A 27,805-nucleotide genomic window follows, 5' to 3' on the forward strand; every position below is an offset into this window, starting at 1 on the left:
TGTCTCATTTCTAGGTGAAATAGGAAAAAAAAAACGTTCACACAGAAACATTTTATGTAGATACACTTATAACAGCCCTAAGCTATTCAGATGGAAGGAATGAGTAGAGATGGCTCACCAGTTAAGAGTACTGGCTGCTTTTTCAGAGGACCTGAGTTCAGTTCCGGAGGTGAGGGGTGCACAGTCACCTGTAACTGCATCTCTAGAAGGACGGACGGACGGACGGACGGACACACACACACACACACACACACACAAGGGAGGTCAGGGAAGAGAAGGGAAACAGGAACGTAAAGGAAGACTAAGAAGAATGAATGTTTCTTAACGGGGCGGGGTGGGGGTAGGGCTGATAAACTATTGTAGAGTTACACCAATGGGGGCGGGAGGAGGGAGGGGGAGGGGAACATTAAGAAGAGAGGGAGGAGGGAGGAGTCCTTGCTAAGGGTAGGGACAAGCTAATTGATTGCTTGTGCCTTGGTGTAAAGTGCCTTTTTGCTTTTTCTGGCTGGGGTGTTTGGTAACTTTGAACTCAGTTAAGAAACAGTTAATATCTGTAAGAGATTGTGTTAGGGATGCCCACCTGAAGAAATAATTACCACAGTTCAGTACAAAAGTCCCTCCCGCCCTCCGCGATTCTCACATCCGGGAAAAGGTCTGCGGCTTCTGGGACCGGGGCGCTGGGACCTGTTCAGAGCCCGGAGCTTCGACAGGACCTGGGGATGGCGTTCGGCGTCGCCTTCATGTCGCTCGGCTCTAGCGACGTGGCACGGGAGGACAGCCCGGGCCTCGCCCTGCGCGGTCCCCGAGGCCCGGGCGCGCGGCGTGTGCGGGGCGAGCGGGCGGGCGCGGGAGGGACGCCGCAGCTCGGCTCCCGCAGGCGCCCATGGCCCCGCCGCGCCCGCCCCGCCTGCTGCCCGCGCTGCGCGCCCTGCTCTACTGGTCCCTGGTGTACGGCTACTGCGGGCTGTGCGCCTCCGTCCACCTGCTCAAACTTTTGTGGAGCATCGGTAGGGCGCCGGCGCAGACCTTCCGCCGGGCGGCCCGGGCCAACCCTCCGGCGTGCCTGAACGACCCCTCCTTAGGGACTCACTGCTACGTGCGCATCAAGGTGAAGGCCGACGCGGGCCTGGAGACAGGGGAGGGAGAGGGACGCGGGTGGGGAGCCCTGGAAGCCGCGGTGCCTAGGGCGCCGGGCCGATTGTTCCTAGATGCGTCCCGATGGCTGCGGGCACCCGGAGGACCCCAGGGGGAGGCAGGAGGGACCTGGCCAGGGGCTGTTCCGCGGGTCAGTATCATGGCTTTCCACTCTCTCCTTAACCTATGTGTGTGTGTGGAGGGGGGGAGGTGCGTGTTTCAGAACGTGAAATTTCTCTAACTGGATCCTCCTCCTGCTGAAGCAACTCAGAATAATTCTGCTCCCTCTCCTACTGCAAGGAGAAGCTATCTCCTGTTACCTTTTTTGCCTTTTAGGGCTCAGATCAGTTGCAGGATAATGCTCCTGGCGGTGCCCTGCTGTCCAGATTTTGAGATGGAGGGAGTGGACAGTTCTTTGGAAAGTCATTTCTAATCTCAGATGACCTAGGCAGCACTAAAGGATAAGAAATGGTTTGTGTTTGTGAGGAAGGAAGTAGGTGCAAAAAGTCAAAAATAGGAGAGAATGGAATACAAAGTAGGTACCCACTTCTTAATAAAGCTCCATTCTCTGTGCTTAAATAAAAGTGTCAACCGTGCCAACAGATTTTCATTGTCCGTCCTCGTCCAAGCTTCTGTCACAGCCCACAGACGGTCTATTTCCTGATGCCAGGTGGTGGAGTGATACAGTCTCTGTGATACGACCTACAGTCTGACTCACAAGCCTTTCAAAGGCAACATACAAGGAGATATTTGTGTTACTGAGTCCTGCCTGACGTTTAATCAGCAGCTAAACTCCCCAGCAACTGGGATTCAGAAAGGCAAAAGGAGCCTGAAACTGATGTGAGAATTAAGTATGTTCATGTTTCGAGAAGAAGGAGAGGAGGAGGAGGAGGAGGAGGAGGAAGAGAACCACAAAGAAAAAGAGAAGAAAACATAGGCCAACGGACCTATAACTTAGTATAATTTATAATTCATCATTATAATTATCAACCTGGCATATACCCAGTGCGATAAAATCTTTATTAAATCCAATCTGGTGGCCCTGGCATTTTATTCTTCCAAGACTCACCACCACTAAAATAATTTTTAAAAGATAACAGCCAAGTCACATTTGTTAATTCTGTCCAACTTAAGGATGAAACACAGCTTATGACTCTTCCTGGATTCCTCAGAATTACTCTCTTTTCCCCTCAAAAGCAGAAGGAAGAAATAGTGGTGACTCTAGTCACCTGTATACTTCATTCCTCTTAACTTGTTTATTTAGTGACGCCGGGGGACACATTGGTCATGCCAGGCGAGTGCTCTGCCACTGAGCTACATCCTTAGCCCGCTCATGACTCCCATGACCTTCATGACTTATGTGACTTACTTGGACCTCATTTAGGGGAAGGGACGGCAGTGCTGGGGACTGAAGCTCGGGTCTCATGCTTGAAAGGCAAATGCTCTGCCACTGCTCTGCAACCTCAGCCCTTGGGCCTTGTTTTCTTAGTAAGGTGGTGGAATCAAGGGCAATGACACGCCAGAGACAGAGTCCATGGCCAGCTTTGACTTGTGCTGTCTTCCCCTCATACTTGCAGGGATTTAGCTTTTCTCTCTTCCTTTCTTGTCTATGCTCCCATATCCTTGATGTCTGCAGCATTCTTCTCTTGTTCCCAGTCCTTTCCTTTTCTGGGGTTAGTCATCTCCCAAATGTGGCGTGAAGTCTTGGGCACTGATATAGTCCACTGTTAGAAACACAGATGTGACAGAGGGAGCAGGCAGGAAAGGAGAGCGTATATGAAACACTCAGATCGCAGTGTGGGAAGGAGATGCCTAAAAATAAGAGAAGGGGGTGTGAATTACATAAGTGATACTGCAGCTCTTGACAGGCAACTGAGGAAAAAAAATATGTGAGATACACTTTGCAACATTGAAATTCAGATCAGAATTATTTATGTATCCTGCAGGGGATAAAACGTCACACCTCACAAAGACGAAAGCTACATTGTAACATTGCTCCAGAAGCTCAAAATATATACACAGACCTTGTAACAGAGCAAGTAAGGGGTATTCCAAAGGGAATACCCACAAAGGTGAATTAGTCCCTTTATTCTATTGATAATATGTTGTTAATATTTATTTCTTGATATTAAAGTAATTCAAGCGAGAATGTTTTTAGTAACAGGGAAATACTAAATGTCTTAGTTTGATGTTGCCTGCTATCACATACTCCATACTCTTCCACTTTCAGGACTCCGGGTTAAGATTTCACTATGTTGCTGCTGGAGAAAGGGGCAAACCGCTCATGCTGCTGCTTCATGGATTTCCAGAATTCTGGTAAATTTACCAACTAACTTGTTTCTTTCGCATTAACACTTAAGATTCTGGCTCAGTTCATTTGATGCTGCTGTAAAGGAATAGAGTTTGTTGTTGTTGTTGTTGGTGGTGGTGGTGGTGTTTTTGTTATTGTTGTTATTGTTTGTTTGTTTGTTTTATTTTGGTTTTTGCTTAGTTCTGGAGGCTGGGAGGTCCAAGATCAAGATCCGATGTGGGCTGCCATGTTGAATGATCTTATGATAGAGGGTGGAAAGGCAAGAAAGCAACAGAGGGTAAATTAGAGGTTACTCCCATGAGGTCAGATCTAACTCTATTATGACCACGGTTAAATGTCATAGTTTTACAGGGGCAAACATTCTAAATGTAGAACTTATCATGGAATCCCTTTCTCAAAACGGCAGGCAGATCATTTCACAGGGTGAAATCTCCTGAATGTCCCTGAAGTCACAGCAATAGTTTTGCTCCTAATCTAAAAACATACATACATATACAACCACCCTAATTTTTGGAGATCAGCTGTTGCTGTGTAGCCCAGCCTAGCTGTCTTAGTTTGGGTTTTGTTGCTGTGAAGAGACACCATGACCAAGCAACTCTTATATAAAGGACATTTCATTGGGGCTGGCTTACAGTTTCAGAGGTTTAATCCATTAGCATCATGGTGGGAAGCATGGCAGAGTCCAGGTAAACATAGTGTTGGAGGAGCTGCAGACCACAGAAAAAAACTGTGTGTCACCCTGAGCTTAGCCCCAAAGCCCACCGTCAGAGTGACACACTTCCTCCAGTGAGGCCACATCTCCTAATAGTGCCACTCCCTATGGCCAAACTTTCAAACACAAGAGTGTATACGCCATACTATTCAAACCACCATACTGGCCTTGAACTCATACCCAAGCTCTCCAGTCTCCCAAGTGCTAGGCTTACAGGTGTGCACCACCATCCCTAACTATGCTTTTTCCTCTGAAGATTAAAAAAGTCTAAAGTTTCAATTTTCTGAAATTTCAAGTTATAAATTGAGTCAGGGAAAGAGCTGAAGCAGAAACCCTGACTTCCAGTCAGTGGTAGACTGCTACCCGGAACCGTAAGATGAAATAAACTATTTCCTCCCCAAGTGCTACGGTCCAGATGTTTTATCACAATGCAGGATAGTCAAATAGAAGAAGGACCCTATGTATCACTCAACAACATTTCTGCAGAGATGCTGTGAGAGTAGAATCAAATTACCTTCGTATCACCCCAGCCAGTACTCCAAATCTGTCCCTTAGGGGCCTGGGAAGATGTCACTGGGTAAAGCAGCCACTGCTCAGGTATTCGAGCCGGGCGATCCAGCATCACTCTGGTCTCTGCAGGTGCCTGCACATACATTGCAGACAACCACACAGACACAAAACTAAAGAAAAGTAAAAAGAACACAGTAATTTTTAAAATCCAGAAGCACCATATAGTAATGTGCTGTGTAGATTTAGCACTGTTACCCGAGACAGCTGAGAAGCAGCAATCTATGTACTTACTATCAGGGCAATAGTTAATGCATGCTATCACACGGGACACGAAAGCAATAGGATTCTACATCTGCCAGGGACACAAAAGCAATAGGATTCTACATCTGCCGCCTTAAATCCAGAGGAAGTGTTAGAGAAGATAACACATCTGTGGGAACTTTAGCTAAATCAGCCCAAAATATGGCTGTTTGTCAAAGGATTTTTTTTCTCTCTCCCTCTACCTCAATTTGCATCTCTTTTAAAAATATTTCAAGCTGACCCAGGCAATTTCTGTGAGTTGCCTCCATCTCCAGCTGCCTGGGATGCTTGTGTAAACACTCCCAGGCAGAGACTCACTCAGAGGCTCCTCATCCTGAGCTCAGCACAAAGGAGGCAGTGGTGTCACCTTTTCAGAGGAGGACAGACAGGATGCCCAACACCGCAGTGTCCTGCCTGGGAAACCAGGATCCTGAAATATGCTAACAGAAATGATAAGGGAAGAGGTTGTCTTGGTGTTTGCTTTTCTGCATGATCTCTGCTATTGTCTGAAACGGTCAGAAAAGCTAGGCGTGCTGGCAGCACATGTCTGTGTTCCCAGCATGGCGAGGCCAAGACAAAGGAGCCTGAGGCCAGTTGGGTTTACATAGCAGTACCAGACTTGAGCTGCTAACAAGATCTCATTTCAGGAAAACAACAAAACCACTGCCAACAAAACAACAACAAACAAAACAAAACAACCCCCCCCCCAAGGGTATGAAAATAGTCTTGTTTCAGTGTGGTAAGGGTTGTTTCTGTGATGTGCGACAGGGACAATGTTTTGTTACTGCAGCCATTTCTGTTTTAGTTTATGGCTGAAATGTGAGTCAAATATGTTACTATGTATGTATTCCAAAAAAAAGGATATTTACAGTTATTCTTTACAGACTGGGAGGAGCTGAGTAGGTGCTTTCTGTGCAAGCACAAAACCCTGAGTTCAAGCTCCAGGACCCATGTAAAAGAGCCAGGCATGACACTTAAAACCTCAGCTATGTGGAGGCAGGCGCACACAGGTCACAGGGTTCAAGGTCGTCCATTCCAGCTAGTGGGAGACCCTGTCTCCAAGCAAACAAACCAAGGTAGCAGCTGCAGAAATGGCTCAGCAGTTCAGAGCACTTGCTGCTCTTGCAGAGGACCTGAGTTAAGTTCCCAGCACACACATCAGAGAGTTCATAACCACTTGTAACTCCAGCTCTAAGGGATCTAAAACTCTCTTCTGGACTCTACAGATACCTGAACTCATATGCACGTGCCCCTACACACACACACACACACACACACACACACTTAAAAGTAAATCTTTAAGCTGTATGTATACATGTATGCATGTAGGTATATATGTATATGCAATGCATATATATATGTATATATGTACTTACACACACACACATATATATACATATGTGTGTGTGTGTGTGTGTGTGTGTGTGTGTGTGTATGCAAGTATGCATGAATACTTGTGGAATGGATGAGACAGGTGGTTGGGTCCAACAAAAATGTGAATGTGTTAATGTGTAAATGAGAATGTTAATGAAAATGTAAATGTGTGTATGAATGTTTCTGTGTCTATGCATATTTGCTTGGGTAAAAGTTTTCCTTCTTAGAACAAGTGTGACTTTCTTTTCCTGGTTCAATAAAAGTTAATCACTCCAAGCCTCCCTCTCACCTGGCCATTGAGAGGTGAGGGTTCTCAGCAAGAGAGAAAGGAGCCTTAGCAATAATTCCTCTACTGATACACACACACACACACACACACACACACACACACCCGTCAGTCATATGTTACTGATTCAGCCATTTGCTTAAGCAGTCTGCCGAACTGAAGGCATGTGGGCATGGGGCATGCTCCAGGGCCCTGGAGTGTGCCCAGTCACATTAGGGAGATGCTCCAGTCCCAGAAGTTCTGAGGGAAAAAATCCAACTTCCAAATTTAGGTTGGGGAATTGATCTCGCTGGGACCTCCAAATGTTAATTCAACAGATGAGAGGTAAAAGACTACCAACAAAAATCATGGCCAAATTAATTAAAACAGCTTTTTCTGTTATTTGTGTACATGGGCTATCTCCCCCTAAGGTGAGGTTCAAGAGATTAGTATTGGACATGGGGAAGATAAAGGGTTTTATAGCTCAGAAGTAGAGAGTTTCCAAACGGGGATTTGGCAGGCAACTAAGGGGGCGTAACAGGAGCAGAATATAAACATAATAAGTTGGCCATAACAACCACCTGAAACAAAGACATGGTGCAAGGTGGTCATAGCAAAGTAAACATGACAAGGTGATCACATCAAGTCTTTTAAACTAAGGCAGGGTTTCCATTTCCTGGAACAGGCATATCAGAATAAGCAGGAGGCATGATTATTCAAATACACAAGAGGCAGAACTTTATTGATTATTGGGCATAATGAATTATAAAGAGGGATGAATTGGACTTCAGAAACGAAAACAAGAAATATCCATTAAAAATCGAAAAGCTAGTAAGAAAATAATACAATCCCATGAGTCAACAGAGGAGACTCCTTAAGGAAACAAACTTCTTCCTTGAGTACAATGCACAGGCAAGGTAACTGTGTCCCTGGCTTGGGAGATAACTCAGTGGGTGAAAAGTACATGTTGTGTAAGCAGAACCGAGTTCAAATCCCCAGCACAAAAGGCTGAACACATAGTGTGAGTATCTGTGATCACAACACCCCCATGAGGAGATGGGAAATGGATACAAGAGAATCCCTGGACATTCAAGGGATAGCTGTATTGGTGTGTGTAATACAAAAACAAGGAAGGCAGCTGACAGGAGATCAAAGGCTAGGAGACTGAAGCCCAAGGTTGTCCTCTGACCTCCACATATACCAGTGGTATGTGTGTGCTCACATTCACACACACTTACACAAGGTTACCATGTCCTGGTCAAAGACACTATTTACCTAAGATGAAACACCAAACTCACATTAATCAGTAATGCTCTACAGACTTCTGTGAGCCACATTCTGAGAGTGGAGCAGCGGCACTTTGCCATTCATAATTAAGTATGCATCTGACACCTTTCCTGGCAATGTTTCTGTCCTGTGGCATCACACTCTTGTCTTACAGCATTATCAATCCACATTGGAGTGTTCTACCCTCTGTTGAGTGACGATCTGACACCTGTGTGCACTCCACTACTGCACTGCAAACGCACTTTCTGATGATAATTTCTCACTGGGTGCGTACCAGCTAACATTACAGTGCCTGCAGATGCTTTTGGGAGTCCTACAACATAAGTCAGTCACCCTGAAAATTTGGTATCTGTCTTAGTCAGGGTTTCTATTCCTGCACAAACATCATGACCAAGAAGCAAGTTGGGGAGGAAAGGATTTATTCTGCTTACACTTCCACATTGCTGTTAATCACCAAAGGAAGTCAGGACTGGAACTCAAGCAGGGCAGGAAGCAGGAGCTGATGCAGAGGCCATGGAGGGATGTTCCTTACTGGCTTGCTTCCCCTGGTTTGCTAAGCCTGCTCTCTTATAGAACTCAAGACTACCAGCCCAGAGATGGCACCACCCATAAAGGGCCCTCCCCACCTGATCACTAATTAAGAAAATGCTTTACAGCTGGATTTCATGGAGGCATTTCCTCAACTGAAACTCTGTGATAACTCTAGCTTGTGTCAAGTTGACACATGAAACCAGCCAGTACAGTATCTTTCTGTGTTATACTGAAATAACTTTGCTTATTTGAGGAAGAAAATGCCCTAAGTCTCTGTGTTTTCAATTAATGAGTTCTGTGGCCTTCTTATGAAGTGTGAGGGTTGACTGGCTAGCAGCGATATAATAACGCACGCCTGGAGCTCGAGTTACAGACAGTTGCCAGTTGCCCAGTGTGGTTCTCTACAAGAGCAGCTGGTGCTCTCAAACAGGGAGCTCTTTCTCCACCCCTCCAAACTAGTCCTCTACAAGAGCTGCCAATGCTCTCAAACACTGAGTGAGCTCTTTCTCCAGCCCTTACACATGTTTGTCTTACATCATTATTCTGTTGGATTCTTTCAGACTTAGTTTCAACCTTCAGACTCTTCCAAATTAGAATTTCAGCTGTTGAAATTACTTTAAAAAAAAATCCTGAGCTCTTTTTGACTGAGTAAGATAAATCAAATCTACTTTAGAAGGAAAAGATTTTTCATATAGTAAGTTTCAAAAATGACAGACTTGTACAGCTCTGCAATAAAAAATATTATGTTTACAGTACCCTGCCAAAGCCCTGAGCCAGATCAGCATTTAGACATTTTGACAAAATTCTGAAGTTTATCTTCCTTGTTATTATCTTAAAGGATTATAATCTTTCATCACATCCAGAAATTCAATCTATAAGATTCCATTTAAACAATAACTGTTCTTAGTACAATTAGAAAATATATAACATATCCATTTTTATATTTAATATTTTGCAGTTTCTGCAAATTCTGGCCCCTTGTTATGAATTTCTGGAGACAGGAGGGAGATGAGTGGCTAACGGTGATGGTCAGAGGTGCTTCCTCACAGGGCTCTTTTTCCAATAATAACATGCAACTATATAGCTTTTTTTAGTAAGTGATTTTTTTGTTGTTATTTTTGAGACAGGGACTCAGGTAACCAGAGCTCACTATGTAGCCGAGGATGGCCATGAACTTCTGTTTACAAATATTTTATTTATTTAATTTTTTGTGTATAGGTATATGTTGGTGAAATATGTTTGCAGTGTCCACAGAAGCCAGAAGAGGAGGTCAGGCTTTCTGGACCTGCAGTTACAGGCAGTTAATTAATATAAAATTAATTAATTTTATATGTATGGCTGTTTTGCCTGCATATACATGAGTGCCTGATGCCCATAGAGACCAGAAGGGGGTGTTAGATCCCCTGGAACCAGAGTTATGAGCCACCATGTGGGTGAACAACACCCAGGTCCTTCAGAAGAGCAGTCCGTGCTTTTGACCACTGGCCCATCTCTCCAGCCCCTACCTAGTTTTTTAAAAGAGTAATTTCTGGTAGTTTCCACTTAGACAGCCTTTACTTTTCTGGCTTGTCGGTTGGTTTTGAGGTGGCCTGTCACTATGTTGACCAATCAGAATGTCCTCAAATCCCTGAGGAGGCTGGTTCCTGTCAGTGTCCAAAGTATTTAGGAGTATGGTGCCTTCCTCCATGCCTTGCTAAGGCTATTCTTGATATTAGTCAACACTTATTTATGTCTGTGTGTGTGTGCATGATGTGGCATGGCACATGCATGGAGGGAGAGAGAAAAATGTGGGAGTGGGTTTCTCCTCTTGCCACATACGTTCTCAGGACCAAGCTCGGGTAGTCAGGCTTGCTGCTGGGAAGCAGTTTTAACCACTGAGCTGTCTCCCTAGGCCAGCGTTCTTAATGTTTCTTTTTCCCTTCAGGTATTCTTGGCGCCATCAACTGAGAGAATTTAAAAGCGAATACAGGGTTGTTGCATTGGATTTGAGAGGTTATGGAGAGTCTGATGCACCTGCTCATCAAGAGAGTTACAAACTGGACTGTCTAATTGCAGACATAAAGGATATTTTGGACTCCTTAGGTAGGTTTGCCTTTTAAAAACTTGTGTGTGTGTGTGTGTGTGTGTGTGTGTGTGTGTGTGTGTATGTGTGTGTTTATCTTTTGAGACAGTATCTTATGTAAGCCAGGCTGGCCTTAGATCCCTGCTTCTGCCATCCAAGAACTGGGATTGTGAATTCAAGCTACTGGCCCTGTTCAATAAATATTTTTAAAGTGTATAATTTATCGGGGAATATCTGGTAAGATAGTGAGTGGTAAATAGCTTCAGAAATGTAACTGTTTTATGTGAAATAATGACTTCACCTATTTCTTTACAATGATGTCAACATGTTTTTCTCGGTCACAGGGTATAGCAAATGTGTCCTGATCGGCCATGACTGGGGAGGCATGATTGCCTGGCTGATTGCTGTCTGCTACCCTGAGATGATAATGAAGCTCATTGTTATTAACTTCCCACATCCAAGTGTATTTACAGGTGAGTTTAAACTTTTAGTAAGCTACTTCTGCTAATGTGATAATTCTGTTATGTCCAGATCTCAGGGTCCCCACAGACTCCCAGAAACCACCAGGAATCCAACTTGTATGCAAAAGCATAGAGTCTATATACTCCGAGCTTGAGCTCAGACATCCCAACCCCTCCAGCACAGTGGATCATGGTATGGAAGGGGCTGAACCAGTACAAGCCTTGCCTTTTTATCATGGTTGCAGCAGGGCTTAAGGGACTTTTCAACTTGGCAATTACATGTTCAGCTGGCATTTGCTTGGCACATTTCTACTGGTTAGTAATGATTTCAGCTTAGTATGAACAATGGTTGCTAGCTTAATCAATCTATTTTGAAACATTAGTTATTTTCCCCAGAGAACTGATTGGTTGTTGCTAGAGGTGAAGTGGCTATTTGTTTAGGGGAATTGTTGTTGTTGCCAGGGTGACATGGTTCCTGGAATAAGTTGGATTTTTTTTTTTTTTTTTTTTTTTTTTTAGTAGCTGAGTTCATTCTAAGGGCAAGTTAACCATAAAATGGAGTCTGAAAGCAAAATGTGGTTTGTAATGTTAAGTTGGGCCCATCACCATTGACACTTTGGATTCAAACCAACAAAATTTGGTTAGCACAATCTTTTGAAAGTTAAATGAAGTCTGTGTCAGTCATATCTGTAATCTGAGCACTTGGAAGGTAAGACAGGAGGGTGGGGAGTTCAAGGCCAGCCTGGGCTACGCAGTGAGATTGGGACTCGAGGATAGATAGATAATAAATAAATGTAACCAACTAAACAAAGATGGCACATGATACATGATATTATATAGTTTAATTTGTTGCTTTTTTTTTCATACAGTGCCTTACATTGTAGCCCAGGCTGACCTGAGCTACAATGTTTCCGATTCACCCTCCCAAGTACTGGGATCATAGACATTTTCTATCAAGCCCAGCTCTTACCGTGTTTGTGTGTGTGTGTGTGTGTGTGTGTGTGTGTGTGTGTGTGTGTGTTGTGAACTAAGCCATGTTCTCTAAAATTGCTAGTGAGGCACTCTGCCACTGAGCCACACTGTCAGCTTAATACTTTGATTTTAAACCTTTCTGGGGGTGGGAAAAATCTAAGGGAATTTAGCTTCCTATTTGCTTATATAACTTGATTCTTTTTTGGACAATATTTCACTTAACTTGGAAAGGGATAAGGGAGGAAATCTGGTGGCAGTGCTTTGAAAATCATAAATCCTGGCAGGAATTAATTCTCCTCTTTTCTGAATCCTTTAGCTATTGAACACAAAAGTAGTCTTTAGAGCAGTAATGTTTAACTGTTCAAACTCAGGAATTCTTTATGCTCTTAAAATTATTAAAGACCCTGAGGAGATTTGTTTATCTAGGTTATATCTATAAGTAGTCACTACTTAGGAAATTAAAATTGGGATACTTAAAATACATTTATATATCCATTCATTTTTGAAACCTATTACGTGTTACATAAACATTGCATTTTGATGAAAACTAAACAAAAGTACCAACTACACTAAGTTTTAGTAAAAGAGAATATTTCACATTTTACAAATCTCTTTAATTCTGGCACAGCAGAAGACAGCTGGGCTCTTCTCTCTGTTTCTGCCTTCAATCTGTTGCAATATGTTCTTAGAACAGAAGTGTGAGAAGAGATCTGGCCTCATACAAATGTGTCTCAGGAAAAGGCACAAGTATTTTCACATCCCTGTCTTCTCCTTCTACCCAGCCTTTGATCATGCCCACTCCCAAGTTCATGACCAATTCTTCTTTAGCGGTTGTTACCCATACATGTGAATGAATAAACACATAAACACAACCACTGACTCTGTTGAGTGTTGCTATGTATATGTTTCTAGAGCTGATTACTTGGTGTTAGATAACCAATCACGGGATTCATCCCCAGAGAAAACTAATTCTCTCTGAGCCATTGTAGCTCTTCATTGGGGAGTGGGACCCCATGAGATTTCTCCTAACTACACTAGGATGGCAACTGGTGTTGAAATTGTTCAGGTCTTGTTTAGGCAGGTACCTATGTTGTTGAGACCTCATGGGTATGGCTTCCTTGGCATAGCTTGAAGGTACAACATCACAGCAGACCTCCTGATCCCCTCTCTGGCTCTCAAAAATCTTTCTACCCACTACTCTGCCTTCCCTAATATCTCTTGAGCCTTAGGTGCAGGAACTGAATTGTAGATGTATCACTTAGGGCTGAGCATCTCAAGGTCAGTTGTTCTCTGCATTTTGACTATTGAGGTCTTTGGTACTGGTCTCCATCTGCTACAGAACACAGCTTCTTTGATGAGGTAAGATTAAGATGTTTCAAAAATCCTTATTTTCAGTTGAAAGTCTGGATTGTATCAATGACAGCAGACACTGAGGCTTGTTTTCTTTTAAGTTGCCTGTTGCAGTCATTTTCAGATTATTGGTTGGTACTGTGGTCGATACCTCTGATCTCAGCATTTAGGAGGCAGAAGCAGGAAGAGTTCTGTGAACTTAGGGCTAGCCTGGTTTATACAGAGTTACAGGGTTTCCTAGTGATCCGTGTTGACTAAGGATACTTAGTACATCTTTCCAGTAAAAATGGCATTCCATTAAAAAAAAAAGAAAGAAACATCCTCTCATTAATTCAGCTTTACTTTTGTGCTTCTCTTTACTTCTTGTGTTGAGACAGGATCTCACTATGTAGCCTTGGCTGGCCCAGAACTCATTCTGTAGAACACATTGGCCTGTCCTCAAACTCACAGAGATTCCTCTGCTGCTGCCTCCCCAGTGCTGGGATTAAAGGTGTGTGCCAAGTGCTTCTCTTGAGATCATTCTTGTATTCAGGCGAGTAGCAGAACTATGTCCTCTATTCCTGGTCATGTGGTCTATTGAAAAGATATGCTCCAAGGTGGAGAATTAATAAAATTCAGGTTTTGTTATCTCATTGTTAAGTGAAACTGGCTTTTAATTGGGTTAATGAGCTGATTTATTTACCACAACTGTGCAGTGGTGAAGACCGCAATGACCATTAGTGGTTGCTGTTAGGGTCACTGTGTTGACTTGTGCTCAAACAGAAGCTTTTCTATGCTGCTGCTTTTGTACCAACAGTGCCAATATCAACATGGCTAAAGCAAGCAAATGATGCCTTAGCAGTGTATGAAATGGACTCATCATCCCTTGGATGCCACAATGGGTCTTGGGAGCCCGCAAAGATGCTCAGGAACTTTCCTTTGAGGAGAGGACAATTTTGAAGGGAACTCTTAAATGCTTAGTAGTGATCAACATCCTGTTGACAATGTTTATATTTGGCTTTGGCAAAATTATAATTTTGTCCTGTTCAAGTATTCCTGTTGGGTTTTCCAAAGTTCAGGTACTACTAGGATGCACAGCAATTATTTAGGAAACAAAAGGTTCAGAACTTGGAGCTGATGAGGTGGCTCAGCAGGTAAAGGCACTTGCTACTAACCTTAATGACTGGAATTCCATCCCTGTAACCCACACGGTGGAAGAAGAGAACTGGCTTCCACTGGTTGTTCTCTGATCCCCATAAGCATATTAAGGCACATGCACACCTACACTCAAAAGCACATACATAATAAATACTTTTTTTAAAGTTCAGAACAACACTTTTCTATTTCTCCTCAAAAGTAAACCATTGAGGATGACAGGGTCCCAATATACAGATACTGCATATTTTTAGTATCAGGGTTGAATTTTAGGTACACTTCCACCAACTGATCTCTGTCAAGGTAGGGCAGGATGGGTGTTTGGTACTGAAATGCCCTAAGAGTTGCTACACTTAATGGCATGCCTGCTGAATCATCAGGACCCCAAAGTAGATGTCATTTGTTAGTGGTGCTATGTGATAAACTGTAATTCTTGGCTACGTAAGAAAGGTACTTGGAATAATTATAGAACATGTTATCAACGACAGCTTTAACCCTGTTAGAAAAAAGTTTGGGATTGAGGAGAAATGACATCCAGTCCAACTGAAGCACCTGGACAAGCAAATTTTGCTCTTGATCAAGAGGGTGATCTTGGAAGAGCAAGCAAACCAAGACAGGAAGTCAGCCCACCAGGTTCTTAGTCTAACTCAGGTGGTGCCTGTCTTTTCTCCATCGGTTGTGGTCTGATCTCACAGTCTTAATCGGCTAGTTTGAAAAGAATTGACACACAGGAAATGACGAAAGAGGATGGGGTCACTGCTCCAAGGAAACAGGATCACTACTTGGGGCCATCAAATTCCCAGAATACCCAGCAGACCTTTGTGTAAACAAAAGTTATACTTGGTGTGAGCAAGTAAAACATTTGTATAGGTTGCGGGTGTGGATAAAAATGTGAGTCCCTTGTTCTAAACACAAGTTCTATAGTGTTTAATAGGAAAGACCCATATTTGTTGTTTCTTATAACCCTACCAAGCATTGTCAGATGTTTTGCCTGGATCTGTTTTCCTTCAGTTGAATTGATTTCTCTTAATTTAACAGTGAATAAAGCTTCAATGATGAATTCACAAAACATCTAGCATAGAATGGTCAGTGCTCCTAAAACCTCCAGACAAAATGAAAAATTGAAACCCAAGTGTCCATAGCAAGCAGAACAGAACACAGTACCAGTCAGGCCTTCTGTGCAATCAGATTTCTCCTGCTTTGTCTTCAGTGCTTTGCCAAGTAATTAAAGTACTTACAATTCCATACCTACCCAAGCAGGCTCCTCCTCCTGACTCATGATCCCCTCCTGCCTGAACACTGGCCACAATGGCTTTCTATCTGCTGCTTGCCCATCTCAACTCTAGGACCTGGCTCCCTCTCACCTGTCAGGTGCCGCATCCAGAAGGCTTCTTTGGCCATCTTTATAGATGGTCTCCCCACCCTCTGTCCCCACTATCATTCTCATTAAGATTACCTTGTTCTATGCTCCATGTGATATGTGTTGCTGGGGATTGAACCTAGAACCTCATGCACATTAGACAGAGCACTCTATCACTTACACACAAGTGTGCAATGAAACCCCCAAACTGGACCACTCCATGGGTAGAAAGAAAAGCTCATTGGGATAAATGACCTATTGGGAGACTTCCAAGACTATCTCTTGAGTGGGAGTTGGGAGTGGCCCAGAGAAGAAAAAGAAAAGGAAGCAAATTATATTTGGTGGCCAGCAGGGTGGGATTCTTTGAGATGATAGTGGTTGTTTGGATTGACCAGAAACAAGATGCCCTTGCCCATGGTAGTTGACCTTTGGGAACAGAACAAGGGAGATTCCTCATAAACAAAAGCCAGTCTTGAGGTTTCTTTTTACCCAGCCAAAATCCTTCTATTAGGACATTGTCACTAGGACTGTCATTTTGAGGGGCCCACTTTGGACCTCAGCCACTGCGCTGTATCGATGACATTGGAGTGATCTTTAAGACATGGCAGAAGATCATCTCTTGAGAGACTTTTCTGTTTGTTCATTGCTAACCCCGGCTTACAGTTGATTCAAAACCTGTCAATGAATGAATAATTTTCTAGATACATGAATAAATGCATTGAAAATGTTCAGCTCCTTTTGAGGATTCATGATAAGGACTTCAATTTGAATCTGTTTATAAGAAAACTCTTTTAATCAACAGGATACTATATGATCATAGATTCCTAAGATGATTGTTAGGTCTGGGATATTATGCTTGGAGGACTAGCAGGGCAATTCAGGCTTCCTGCTCCCCAGGGAGTGAAATCTTGGGGTTTGATTTTTTTGTATGTTTGTTTGGTTTATTTTTGTTGTTTTTTTGTTGTTGTTATTGTTGTTTCTGAGACAGGGTTTCTCTATGTAGCCTTGGCTGTCCTGGCACTCATGCTGTAGACCAGGCTGGCCTCGAACTCAGAAATCCACCTGCCTCTGCGTCCCAAGTGCTGGGATTAAAGGCGTGCGCCACCACTGCCCAGCTGAATGAAATCTTGGTAGAGGAGAACTTTGTTTTCACTTGAAATGCTATACATTTTCTAAACACTGGAAATACCAATCAGAATAAAAGAAAAAGGGTATATGGAAACCTTGATGGTGTATTCTTTCATGGGATTGTCTAAAAATGGAAGTGGATGTAAGAAGAAGTCCTCTCAATAGTCATTAACTTACAGCTCTTTGATGATGTCTAACATAGCGCTTTCTATTTCAGAGTATATACTGCGGCATCCTGCCCAGCTGTTCAGATCCAGCTTTTATTACTTCTTCCAAATACCACGCTTCCCAGAATTTATGTTCTCAATTAATGATTTTAAGGTAAGTCAAACAAATACTTTATTATTATCATTATCATTTATGTCAAATATTTTAACAGAAATCCATCTTTAAGAATGAAAAATGAAATAAAATAGGTAAGACTTAATTAGTAGGCTTAGTTACTGTTCTATTGTTGTGAGAAGGCACCATGGCCAAGGCAACTTATTGTTGAAGTATATTTAATTATACTGTGAACCATGAAATTGTGTTACTAACTGGCAAAACCCGTTTTTACTTGTGGTATGACTCAGCCCTAGCACACATCTTTAATCCAAGACCTTCCTGTTTATTGTAAGCAGGGCAAGCAACCAGTTGACAGGGAGTGATCATAGGAAAAAACAGAGAGAACAAGAGGAGTCAGGAGGACAGACAGAGAGATGCACAGGAAGTAGAAGGGAGGGGACATTCAGTTTGAAGGGGTTTTTAAGCCAACATGGGGTAGGAGGTTTACTCCTCTTGGGATGTCAGCTGTGGAGGAAGGTCAGCTGGCTGGTTTCTCTGCCTCTCTGAGCTGGGATGTTTTTACCCCAGCATCTGGCTCCTGAGTCTTTATTGGCAAAATTGAACATTTGAGATTTTGTTTTTAAAAACAAAAACAACTTATAAAAGACAGCCTTGAATTGGGGACTCTCTTATAGTTTCAGAGATTCAGTCCATTATCATCACAACGGAGAGTATGGTGGCAGGCAGGCAGGCATGGCTCTGGAGCAAATAGTTGAGAGCTCATATCTGATCCATAAGTTGCAGGCAATGGGGTGGGAGCTGGTGTGGGCTTTTGAAACTTTAAAGCCTACCGCACAGTGGCATCTCCTCCAACAAGGCCCACCTCCTAATCCTTCCCAAACAGTTCCACCAACTGGGGACCAAGCATTCAAACATGGGCCTATACAGGCCTTTCTCATTCAAACCACACGGTAGGTTTAAAAGACTTTCTGTGAAGCTTACTTCTCTTTATATCTCATTGATGTATTTGAAAGCCTGGCTGTTCAGCTTCGTATCTTATTGTTACCATCTAGAATTTGAATCCAGTAATTTTCTCCTTCAGTTAAAGAATTAAAAAGCAGGAAAAAACTTTTTAACAAGGCAGGGTCATCAGAGAAATCTCAAGCACAGCAATCAAGAGCAAACAACATTAGCAGTTGAAGGTATTAAATGGGATTAAGAAAATACACACATGCAGCAGGAATACAGAGAAAAAAGACAGCTTGGGAAACCAAAAATCCCATCTCTTCTGGAGTGCTGGGGTTAAGTCCTTGAAAGGTCTCCCTCCCCTAACTTAGGGTAGGTCGGTTTGAAAACAGACAGAATGGCTGGTTGGCCCGTACCTGTTGTTTTAAGCTGCTAGGTTTTGTATCAAGTCAGGAAGTTAATCTAGCTATCTTTGAAGTTCTATTGTGGAAATATGTTGAGCAGGTCCATCAGCAGGATAGGAGAAAAAGACTTAAACTTAATTTTTTTAATTTAAATTTAATTTCTCAGGCTGTTTTAAATTTCTGGGCACAAGAAACCCTTCTGCCTCATCCTCCTGGCTAGCTAAGACTGGGGAGTCATACCAACACACTGGACTGTTAGGATTTTTAAAATTGATTCAAATCCCTTGTTTCTTTGCTTTTCTTTTAAAAGGGCATAGTGGCACACACCTGTAATCCCAGCACTCAGGAGGCAGAGGCAGAGGCAGAAAGATTGCCACAAATTTGAATCTAGCCTGGCCTACACAGTGAGTGCCAGACCAGCCAGATGCTGTCTTGATAAACAAACAAGCAAATGAAGTTGAAGCAATTAGGTTGCCTCACACTCCCTCTCTGGCTCCTTCAGTGTGGTACCCAGGCTTTCCCTGTGCTGTAGATGCTGGTCTAGAGGCTTAATTGGGTTTTAACTTGACAAGAATTTTCAGAAGGGGATACAATGTATTTCCTCATGAGTCCTCTCAGTTAAACTGGTTGTGTCTGGCTGTCTCCATTTTAGTTATAATGGGCTTCTGAGCTGTTAGCACAGCTACGGTTTCCTGGCACTGTGCCAGGTTTATGTTGATATAAGGTTTATTATTTCAGCACAGTATGCAAAATGGTGATTTTCTAATTCCATCATTCTTTCTGTTTTTTATCAAATGGGATATTTTAGTACATCTTCTGTTTGGTGGGTTTGTTGTTATATTATGTTATGTTATTGATTGATTGATTGATTGATTGATTGAAACAGGGTTTCTCTGTGTAGCCCTGGCTGTCTTGGAACTCACTCTGTATACCAGGCCGGCCTTGAACTCACAGAGATCCTGCCTATGCCTCACAAATGCCGGGATTAAAAGGCATGAGCCACCACTGCATTGTTTGGTGGGTTTTAAGTACAATATGACAGTATAAATGTTTCAGATAATGAGTATATATTGATATACAATAAATACTAGTCATTATTGTTTTTGAGGCCCACATTATTCCATAGCAGTGAAGTGGGAATTCCTGCTGCTTGGCTTCTATTTTATTGTTGTGTAATCCCTTAAACTGATCATATTTAATGTTTTACTTGGGTATCTGTTACTTCCTGTTCCAGTCTGGAAGCATTAATCTTTTTTTTTTTCATTTATTCAAGGAACTGTCATGTATTTTAGTGGGAAGTGGTATTTAGGGACCACACTGTGGATGTCAAGGTGGTCATGGTTATGGGATTTCTAGATGTTTCCATCACACAAAATCTGTGTATTGTTTTTAGAAAGAATAAATGAGTCATGAAATCTTACTTGTATTTCCAAAACAAACTTAAGGCAGGATTAAGTTCTTTGATATTACACAAAACATTTGTAGCATTCCATATCAGGGCTTAAACAGAGCATATTCAGAGCAGTCTGGCTTGTCTATCTGTCTACCCCACCCCCTCTCTCTCTCATAGGAGACCATTTTACGTAATGTTGTTTATCTCTTTATTTTTTTGTAAGACATAACATAACCTATGATGTATATGTGTGCCTGTGTAAACAGTTGTAAATGTGTGTGTGTGATGTACCATTTCAAGGGGAGACCAAGGGTAAAACAGTGAGGAGAAGTGAAAAACAGGGAAGGACACAGCAGTTGTCGATGGGGTATTAAGTTAATTGTTTCTCTGGTTTCAACCAAGTCATAGTTATTTTTCTCTTTGAGATGATAATTTAATAATATTTCTCCCTTCCCTCTCCTCATTGAAAAATCTCCTGTGCACCTCTCCCTACTCTCCTTGAAATCCTTGGCTTCTTTTTCACTATATGTATATACATATGTATAGTGTATATACATATATATTCCTGTACATAAGCTATTCAGCAATATAATATTATTTATGTATGTCTTCAGGGCTGGCCACTGGCACTGGATAACCAATTTGTGTGCTTTTTGTTGGGGACAGCCACCTCTCCTGTCCCCAGCTTTCCTCTGCTGCCTAGAGTTCTTTTTGTAGAGTTGAGGCCCTGTGGGTTTTTCTTTCTCCATCTGCTGTGGTGTGCCCATCAATATCATCCTGAGTCAGCTCATGTTCTGGTAGTCGTGTTGGTGAGGCTTGTGGGTGCAGCTTCTGACATCACTAGGAGACACAGTCTCACAGTAAACTCCCTGCTCCTCTGGCCCTTAACATCTTTCTGCCCCCTCTCTGAAATGTTCACTGAGGCTTAGGCGCAGAAGCATTTTGTAGATGTGTCTATTGGAACTGGGCTCCATGATTCTGCATCTTGATTGGTTATAGTTTTCTGTAGTGATTTCTGTCTGTTGCAAAAAGAAGTTTCCTTGATAAGACACAAAGACTATACTTATCTTTGAGCATAAGGACAAATATTTATAGATTGTTGTTAGGGATTATGCTGGTTTAGTAAAGTAGAAGTTGTAGATTCTCCTCTAACAGCCATGACTTCACTAGCACCGAGTTACCTACATTACCAGTCATGGTATCCCTCTTGTTGGACAGGTCTTAAGCCCACTTAGAGAGCAGTTGGTTACCGTCAGGGTGTAAGTGACATTATTGTGCCCTTACTTAGTGTTAGCTTGTCACCCTGATCCTTGATGTAGTTCATAGGTACCATTGCTGGGTAGGACTCCTAGTGGCTTCTCTCCTTTGGAAGCTTGCATGGTTTCTTTGGGTACCATGCAAGCTACTCCTCAGGGAAGGGTATTCAGGTCAGGTTCCAGCCTAGATGTCTCTGAATCCCATTTCTGAAGTGCATTGTGTCTTCTGCACTAAAGATTTACCTTTCACCCTTTGGAGCAACCAAGAGCAATAGCAATAGCCTGTGCAATTTTGGAATCACTTAGAGAACCTTGAAAGTGGACTTCTCATGTCTGGTATTGGGTTTTTGGGAGGTGGTCTTTGACTCTTAGAGGGAGCACTGTCAATTCAAATCCAGGTATGTGTGTATTTATTTATACATAGGACTATATGTATTATGTTTTTTTAGGTAAATAGTTAATAGTATATTTTTGCATCTTTTCCAAACATCCTTACTGTTATTTTATCTTCCTCCTTCTTCTGTATCGACCTCCCTTCCTCTCCCTAAAGAACACTTCCTTTCTCGTTTCCCAATCAGATCACATGTACCCTGCCATTCCTTTCTCTATTGCTCAGCAACCTCCCTATCTCAGCAATGGTCCTGATTTCCTTTCCTTGTTTCTGTAGCTACTATAGGATATACACTCAAATCTGATGATTTGGAGCTAGGAGCTTCCAATAAGAGAGAATATGAGACATTTGTTTTTCAGGGTCTGGGATACCTCACTCAATATGATTTTTTTTCTAGTTCTATCAGTTCTCATTCTCTCTCCCTCTCTCCCTCTCTCTCTCTCTCTCTCTCTCTCTCTCTCTCTCTCTCTCTCTCTCTCTCTCTGTATGTGTGTATATTGAAAAAGTACATAAATATTCAATTGATAATGGGCGTCTAAAAACTTAATTGAAACTCCAGGGCTTCAGAATGTCCATTGTAACTGTGTAGTTGAAGTTGAGTAAGTGCTTGTTGTAGTGGCCACCTTAATCTAGCCAGTGACACTTCTATGTTTGAGTTTATTGCAATAAAGGGATTCTTTACCCTCATACCCAGTGGGCAATGGACAGCAGACATGAGTGGCTACCCCAATATTCTGCTCATTTTATTCTTTTTTTCACCCAGTAATGTAGCCTAGTGATCACAAAAGGTAAACATATAGAAATAGTCTCTATCTTTACATGTGATACTAGGAGCACTTTGTACACCAGAGTGTGACTGAACTAAAATTTATTCAGCAAGCACTCAGTTGATGGGCACTGAGTTTCTTCTGGTCATTTTCAATTACAAATAATATAATTAATCACCTCACATGTATGCCATTTCATGTTTTTGCACATGTATTTTTGTGTAGAAGGATTCACATGTGAAAAGCCATTCTGCCGGGCAGTGGTGGCGCACGCCTTTAATCCCAGCACTTGGGAGGCAGAGGCAGGCAGATTTCCGAGTTCGAGGTCAGCCTGGTCTACAAAGTGAGTTCCAGGACAGCCAGGGCTACACAGAGAAGCCCTGTCTCGAAAAACAAACAAACAACAAAAACAGAAGAAGAAGGAGGAGGAGGAGGAGGAGGAGGAGGAGGAGAAGGAGAGGAAGAGGAAGAGGAAGAGGAGGAAGAGGAGGAAGAGGAAGAAGAAGAAGAAGAAGAAGAAGAAGAAGAAGAAGAAGAAGAAGAAGAAGAAGAAGAAGAAGAAGAAGAAGAGCCATTCCATTTTTATTACTTGTGTGTGTGGTGGTTTGAAGGTGAGGGAAGAACTCCCATTGGTCAGTCCCTTTACCTTTGAACCATCTTGAGAGCCTCTAGGACTCACATTTCAAACAAATAGGACAATGGCTCTGAACAGGTTGTCTGTGTGTTGGGAAATGATGGTGTAGGGCAGTGCTCCATGAAACAAGGGCGGATAACTGGGGAAACTTAAAAGCTTGCAATTGGATTTTAAAGCCAAATGACAAAACTGACTGGAAAACTCCAGCAGAGGTGATAAGGACACCAAAGGCCATCTCCTCAAACTCTCACTTACTTAGGAAACTGCTGGGAACCAGGGTATGAACTGGGCTGTGAGGTAAAGTGTTTTCTACTATGGCTTGCATAACTTTGAAAGAGGATCTTTCTGGTCACTAAATAGTAGCTGAAATATGAAGGAAGGGTTTGGCAGGGGAACTGCCTAGCAGGGTCTTATAGAATGCAAAGAGGCACCAAGATAGGATGCTTTTCAGTGGGGTGAAATACACAAAGGAATCAAAAAGGAAGAATAAAAAAAGTTAGGAAAGCAGAAATGTGAATTGCATCTATAAGCAATGAGACCTTCAGCTAGAGCAAAAGTTACAAGTTATCACTGCCTATCAGCTACCATATCCCCACATCAGCTACCATATCCCCACATCAGCTACCATATCCCCACATCAACTACCATGTCCCCCACATCAACTACCATATACCCACATCAACTACCATATCCCCCACATTAACTACCATATCCCCCACATCAACTACCATATCCCTCACATCAGCTACCATATCCCTCACATCAGCTACCATATCCCTCACATCAGCTATCATATCCCTCATATTAGCTACCAATATCTCCCACATCAACTACCACATTCCCCTGACATCAACTGCCATACTATCTCCCCCCCCCCCCTTTTTGAGACAAGGCTCATGAATGCCAGCATGGCTTTGACTGAACTGGAATGTAGAAAAGATGATCTTGGCTTCTGATCCTCTTGACTGTACTTCCAAAGTGTTGGGATGAAAGGCATGTGCTACCCTGCTTAGTTTAAGCATTAACAGGACTCAACCCACGTTTTTGTGCATGCTAGTCAAATACTCTACCAATTGAACTACATTGTCAGTCCCCAGCTCTCGTTAAAGTCAGAGTGTATTATCAAATAACTGACAGTTTTAAATTATTCTCTTTCGCTTAATTAGGCTTTGAAACATCTGTTTACCAGTCAGAGTACTGGCATTGGAAGGAAAGGACGCCAGCTGACAACAGAAGATCTAGAAGCTTACGTTTATGTCTTTTCTCAGCCTGGAGCACTAAGTGGTCCAATTAACCATTATCGAAACATTTTCAGGTCAGTAAAATACTTCAATCTAAAGAGATAATACTTTATTATTTTAAATTATGTTTATTGCTTATTGAGAATGTCACACACATTTCCCCCCCAGATACATGATATTCTGTGTGTGTGTATGTGTTGTGTGCCTGTGCATATCCATGTGTCTGTCTGTGTGTGTGCATATGCACGTGTGCATGTATGTACATCTGTGTGTGTCTGTGTATATTTCTGTGTGCATATGCATGTGCATGTATATCTCTGTGGGTGTTTCTGTGTGGGTGTATCTGTGTGCATGTATGTCTGTGTGTGTGTGTCTATCTGTGCCTCTGTATGTCTGTGTGTCTCTGTGTGTGCACACACACATGCCTGTGTGTCTGGTGTGTGTGCACACACTTGTGCATATGGGTGTGTGCATGTCTGTATGTGCATGTGTGTCTGTGTGTGCATGTGTGTCTGTGTATGCACACACTTGTGCATATGTGTACCTGTGTGTGTGTCTGTATATCTGTGTATTTGCACATGTGTGTGCATATGTATGTGCGTCTTTGTGTGTCTGCATGTGTGTATCTGTATGTGTATGAGTACACACATGTGTGCATGTGTGTGTGTGTGATGGTGATGTGCTCATACTACACAGAGACTGTGGCAGTCAGAGAGGACAACTTGGTGTCAGCCTTCACCTTCTAGCAATTTGTTTGAAGCAAAGTCTCTTTTTTTTTCTGCTACACACCCCAAACTAACTGACCGGCAAGCTTCCAGGGGCTCTCCTGTTTCTGCCTCCCTTCTCTTCATAGGAGTGCTGGGACTACAGATGTTTATACTCCTTGTTTGCCTTTGCAGGAGTTCTGTAGACTTGAACTTGGGTCCTCATGGTTGTATAGCCAGCGCTGAGCCATCTCTCTAGCCCCAGGCCCAATATTAATAAGTTTCTTTCATAGAAAATTTAAAACATGGAACAGTGAAGAATGAAAGGTCCCCATATGGCCATTGCTTGTTTTATCCATAATTCTAGCCTCTTATTCTTTCCTTTTGAGTAGATTAATTTTTCTTATATTGTAATGATCATGTATTAACTCACTCAGGAAACATGTTTAAGAGCATGACATGTCCTGGGCTGTCGGCACTCGAGGTACACTGTTGAGAAGACAAGGGTCCCCAGCTCACAAACCTTGGCAGAGGAAGCAGACACTAAGTAAATAATCACAGTCATGAACCCATGGTTACCAACATACAGAAAGACTTTGGAAGAAACACAAGGACAAGGAGAGTGGACTGGAAAGGGAAATGGCAGGGACTAGAGCTGTGTGGGAAGATGGGGGTGTGACTTTATGCAGCACAGGTAGGGCTGGTGTGGCAGTGTGGCTCCAGGAAAAATAACAGTTGAATATTTTTAGCATCTTTAAACAAGTATGGGGGATAAAAAAAAAAGCCTACCAATTCAAAAGGAATCAGAAAAAGAGGGGAAAGGCAAAGAAACCAACATGAACTAAGATAAACAAGACAACGGTAGCAGCCAGGCATGGCAATGCCAACCAGCACTGGAAAGGCTGAGTTTATGAGGATCATAAATTCAAGGCCAGTCTGGGCTACCCAGTAAAATCCTGCTAAACAAACAAAAAATTCATCAAATCAGTGTCTTGGTTTCTTTTCTGTCGTGTGAACACTCTGATGCATGCCATTTGAGGGGAAAGGATTTGTCTTAGCTCACAGTCCCAGGTTATAGAGATTATAATCATGACCAGAAAGTCAAGGATGGAAGACCCCACCCACCCCCAGAAGTGTGTTTTAAGTGGCTGTAGGAGGAAAAGCAATCTAATATTTCTGTCCTTTCTGAAGTTTTTTGCTTGTTTGTTTTTACAATAATTGTTCACTAGGAATACTTGCACCACCAGGAGAAAGCACTGTGAACTCTTGGAGAAACAGAGCCTGTGAATGGCAAATTCTTGACTTTGTTTGGGTTGGGTTTTTATTCTTCTTTTGTTTTCTTATTTAGAAGTGTTTTATTGTATAGCCTTGGTTGGCCTTGGACAAATTTCAGTTTTATAAAAGCTAAATACAATTGGTTTTATGTGTGGATGTGTGTAGGTGTGTATGCATGTGGGTGCATGCTGAAGACTACCCAGGGAGCCACCACTCAGCAGCCATGCACCTTGCTTAGTAAGATGGTGTCTTACCAGGAAGCAAGGGCTTGATGATTACACCAAGCTGGCCAGTCAGGAGACCCAAGAGACTTCCCTGCCCTGACTCTGCAGACTGCAGTGCAGGCTACCCTCTCTGCTTTTCACCTGGTGATAGAGGTCCAAGTTGGTTCTTTATTGTTTTCCTTCTTTAGGGGCTTATTCATTTGTTTTCAGATAAGGTCTCAATTTTGGCCTATGCTGTCCTGAAATTCTGTGTAGCCCAGGCTAGCCTTGAACTTGCAGGGATGGCCTGCCTTTGCATCTTGAGTACTGCAATTATGTTCACTGACACACTCAGCATGTTGGAACAGCCTTAGTGCCCAATGCAGTGCTTCACAATTATTTTTCAGTACCACCTCCCAAGGGAGCTTTTAAAGACATTCACCCTGCCCCAGGATAAGGCTCTTCTACCCTCCCAAGAACCATTTTTCAGCCCTTTAGGGAGAGATAGTACTATCCTCTTTGAGGAATGTGCAACCTTCATGAATGTTAAGAACATTACTCAAACTTCGCCAGTGGTTCTCAAGCCAATGTGTTTTGATTTTGCAGCTGCCTGCCTCTCAAACATCACATGGTGACCACCCCAACACTGCTTCTGTGGGGAGAGGAAGATGCGTTTATGGAGGTAGAGATGGCCGAGGTCACAAAGATTTATGTTAAAAACTATTTCAGACTCACCATTTTGTCAGAAGGTAGCCACTGGCTTCAGCAAGACCAGCCTGACATAGTGAATGGACTGATATGGGCATTCCTGAAGGAAGAAACAAGGAGAGACTGACTTTATCTCCTACAGGGAGTCTTTCATGGAATTTCAAAAAAAACTCTTAAAAACTTGTTCTTCAACTTATGTTTTATTAGAAAAAATACCTGTTTTAATATGCTTGATTATAAATAAATATAGTGATACATGGTACTGAAAAAATCAGTGTAATTCTTTTTCATTGTATTTGCACAGAAAAACATCTGCCTTAAAATGCACAGTTGTACAAAAGGTACCTGGAGAAGATGGCTCATATTTGGCTCCTGGTTTCCTTTATCCTATTAACATATGGTATCCCTGTTAACATATGTATCCTTTACAAACACTCATGAGCTGGGCCACAATATAAAAGGCGGATCTGCGGTGGCAAACATTTTAATTTAATTGTTAAAACATTGTTTCTACTATATTTTCTAGCCATCAAAAATTCCAGCATCAACTCCCATGGCTTTATAATCTATAAAGGAATCTAAATAACTTGGCCAGATGAGCCTTTCAGGAAATGGATCTTACATTCTCTTTATGATGAATGATTAAACTATATTTGAAACATGTGCTATATCAACCAAGCAGGAAAATACCTTTTTACCCCTTCAGTG

General features: G+C 42.4%; 1 protein-coding gene and 1 long non-coding RNA gene across 5 annotated transcripts in view; one reads left to right on the forward strand and one right to left on the reverse strand.

Moving 5' to 3' along the window:
* Gm17202 overlaps positions 1–27,805 on the reverse strand; it is a 61,505-nt gene that overhangs the window by 32,049 nt on the left and 1,651 nt on the right. The window contains exons 2-6 of one of the 2 annotated variants that reach the window (XR_880524.3): positions 27,125–27,197; positions 25,345–25,434; positions 4,672–4,837; positions 4,078–4,152; positions 2,504–2,946 (exon numbers count right to left, since the gene is read on the reverse strand). This is a non-coding gene — a long non-coding RNA (predicted gene 17202). The remainder of the gene's footprint in view (positions 1–2,503; positions 2,947–4,077; positions 4,153–4,671; positions 4,838–25,344; positions 25,435–27,124; positions 27,198–27,805) is intronic. The other variant, XR_389494.4, reaches the window with a different exon arrangement.
* Ephx4 (epoxide hydrolase 4) lies at positions 846–27,368 on the forward strand. 3 transcript variants are annotated; one of them, NM_001001804.2, is made up of 7 exons: positions 846–1,108; positions 3,365–3,450; positions 10,349–10,506; positions 10,831–10,959; positions 17,109–17,212; positions 24,133–24,281; positions 26,996–27,368. In NM_001001804.2, exons 1-7 carry the CDS (start codon positions 884–886, stop codon positions 27,222–27,224), a joined length of 1,080 nt encoding a protein of 359 aa, NP_001001804.2. In that variant the 5' UTR covers positions 846–883; the 3' UTR covers positions 27,225–27,368. The 3 variants fall into 3 exon arrangements, with proteins under 3 accessions (NP_001001804.2, NP_001366153.1, NP_001366154.1); NM_001379224.1 differs by having other exon boundaries at positions 1,081–1,285; NM_001379225.1 differs by lacking the exon at positions 846–1,108 and adding an exon at positions 3,094–3,206.

Source organism: Mus musculus, chromosome 5 (assembly GCF_000001635.26).
Source record: "Mus musculus strain C57BL/6J chromosome 5, GRCm38.p6 C57BL/6J".
NCBI classification, from domain to species: Eukaryota; Metazoa; Chordata; class Mammalia; order Rodentia; family Muridae; genus Mus; species Mus musculus.

What these genes read in the sequence shown, in the direction of transcription:
- Ephx4 (NM_001001804.2), top strand. Translation starts at nt 884, where the DNA reads ATGGCCCCGCCGCGCCCGCCCCGCCTGCTGCCCGCGCTGCGCGCCCTG. An exon ending in ACATCCAAGTGTATTTACAG is followed by an intron (nt 10,960 to 17,108) that starts GTGAGTTTAAAC and finishes TTTCTATTTCAG; the next exon opens with AGTATATACTGCGGCATCCT. An exon ending in CATTATCGAAACATTTTCAG is followed by an intron (nt 24,282 to 26,995) that starts GTCAGTAAAATA and finishes TTGATTTTGCAG; the next exon opens with CTGCCTGCCTCTCAAACATC.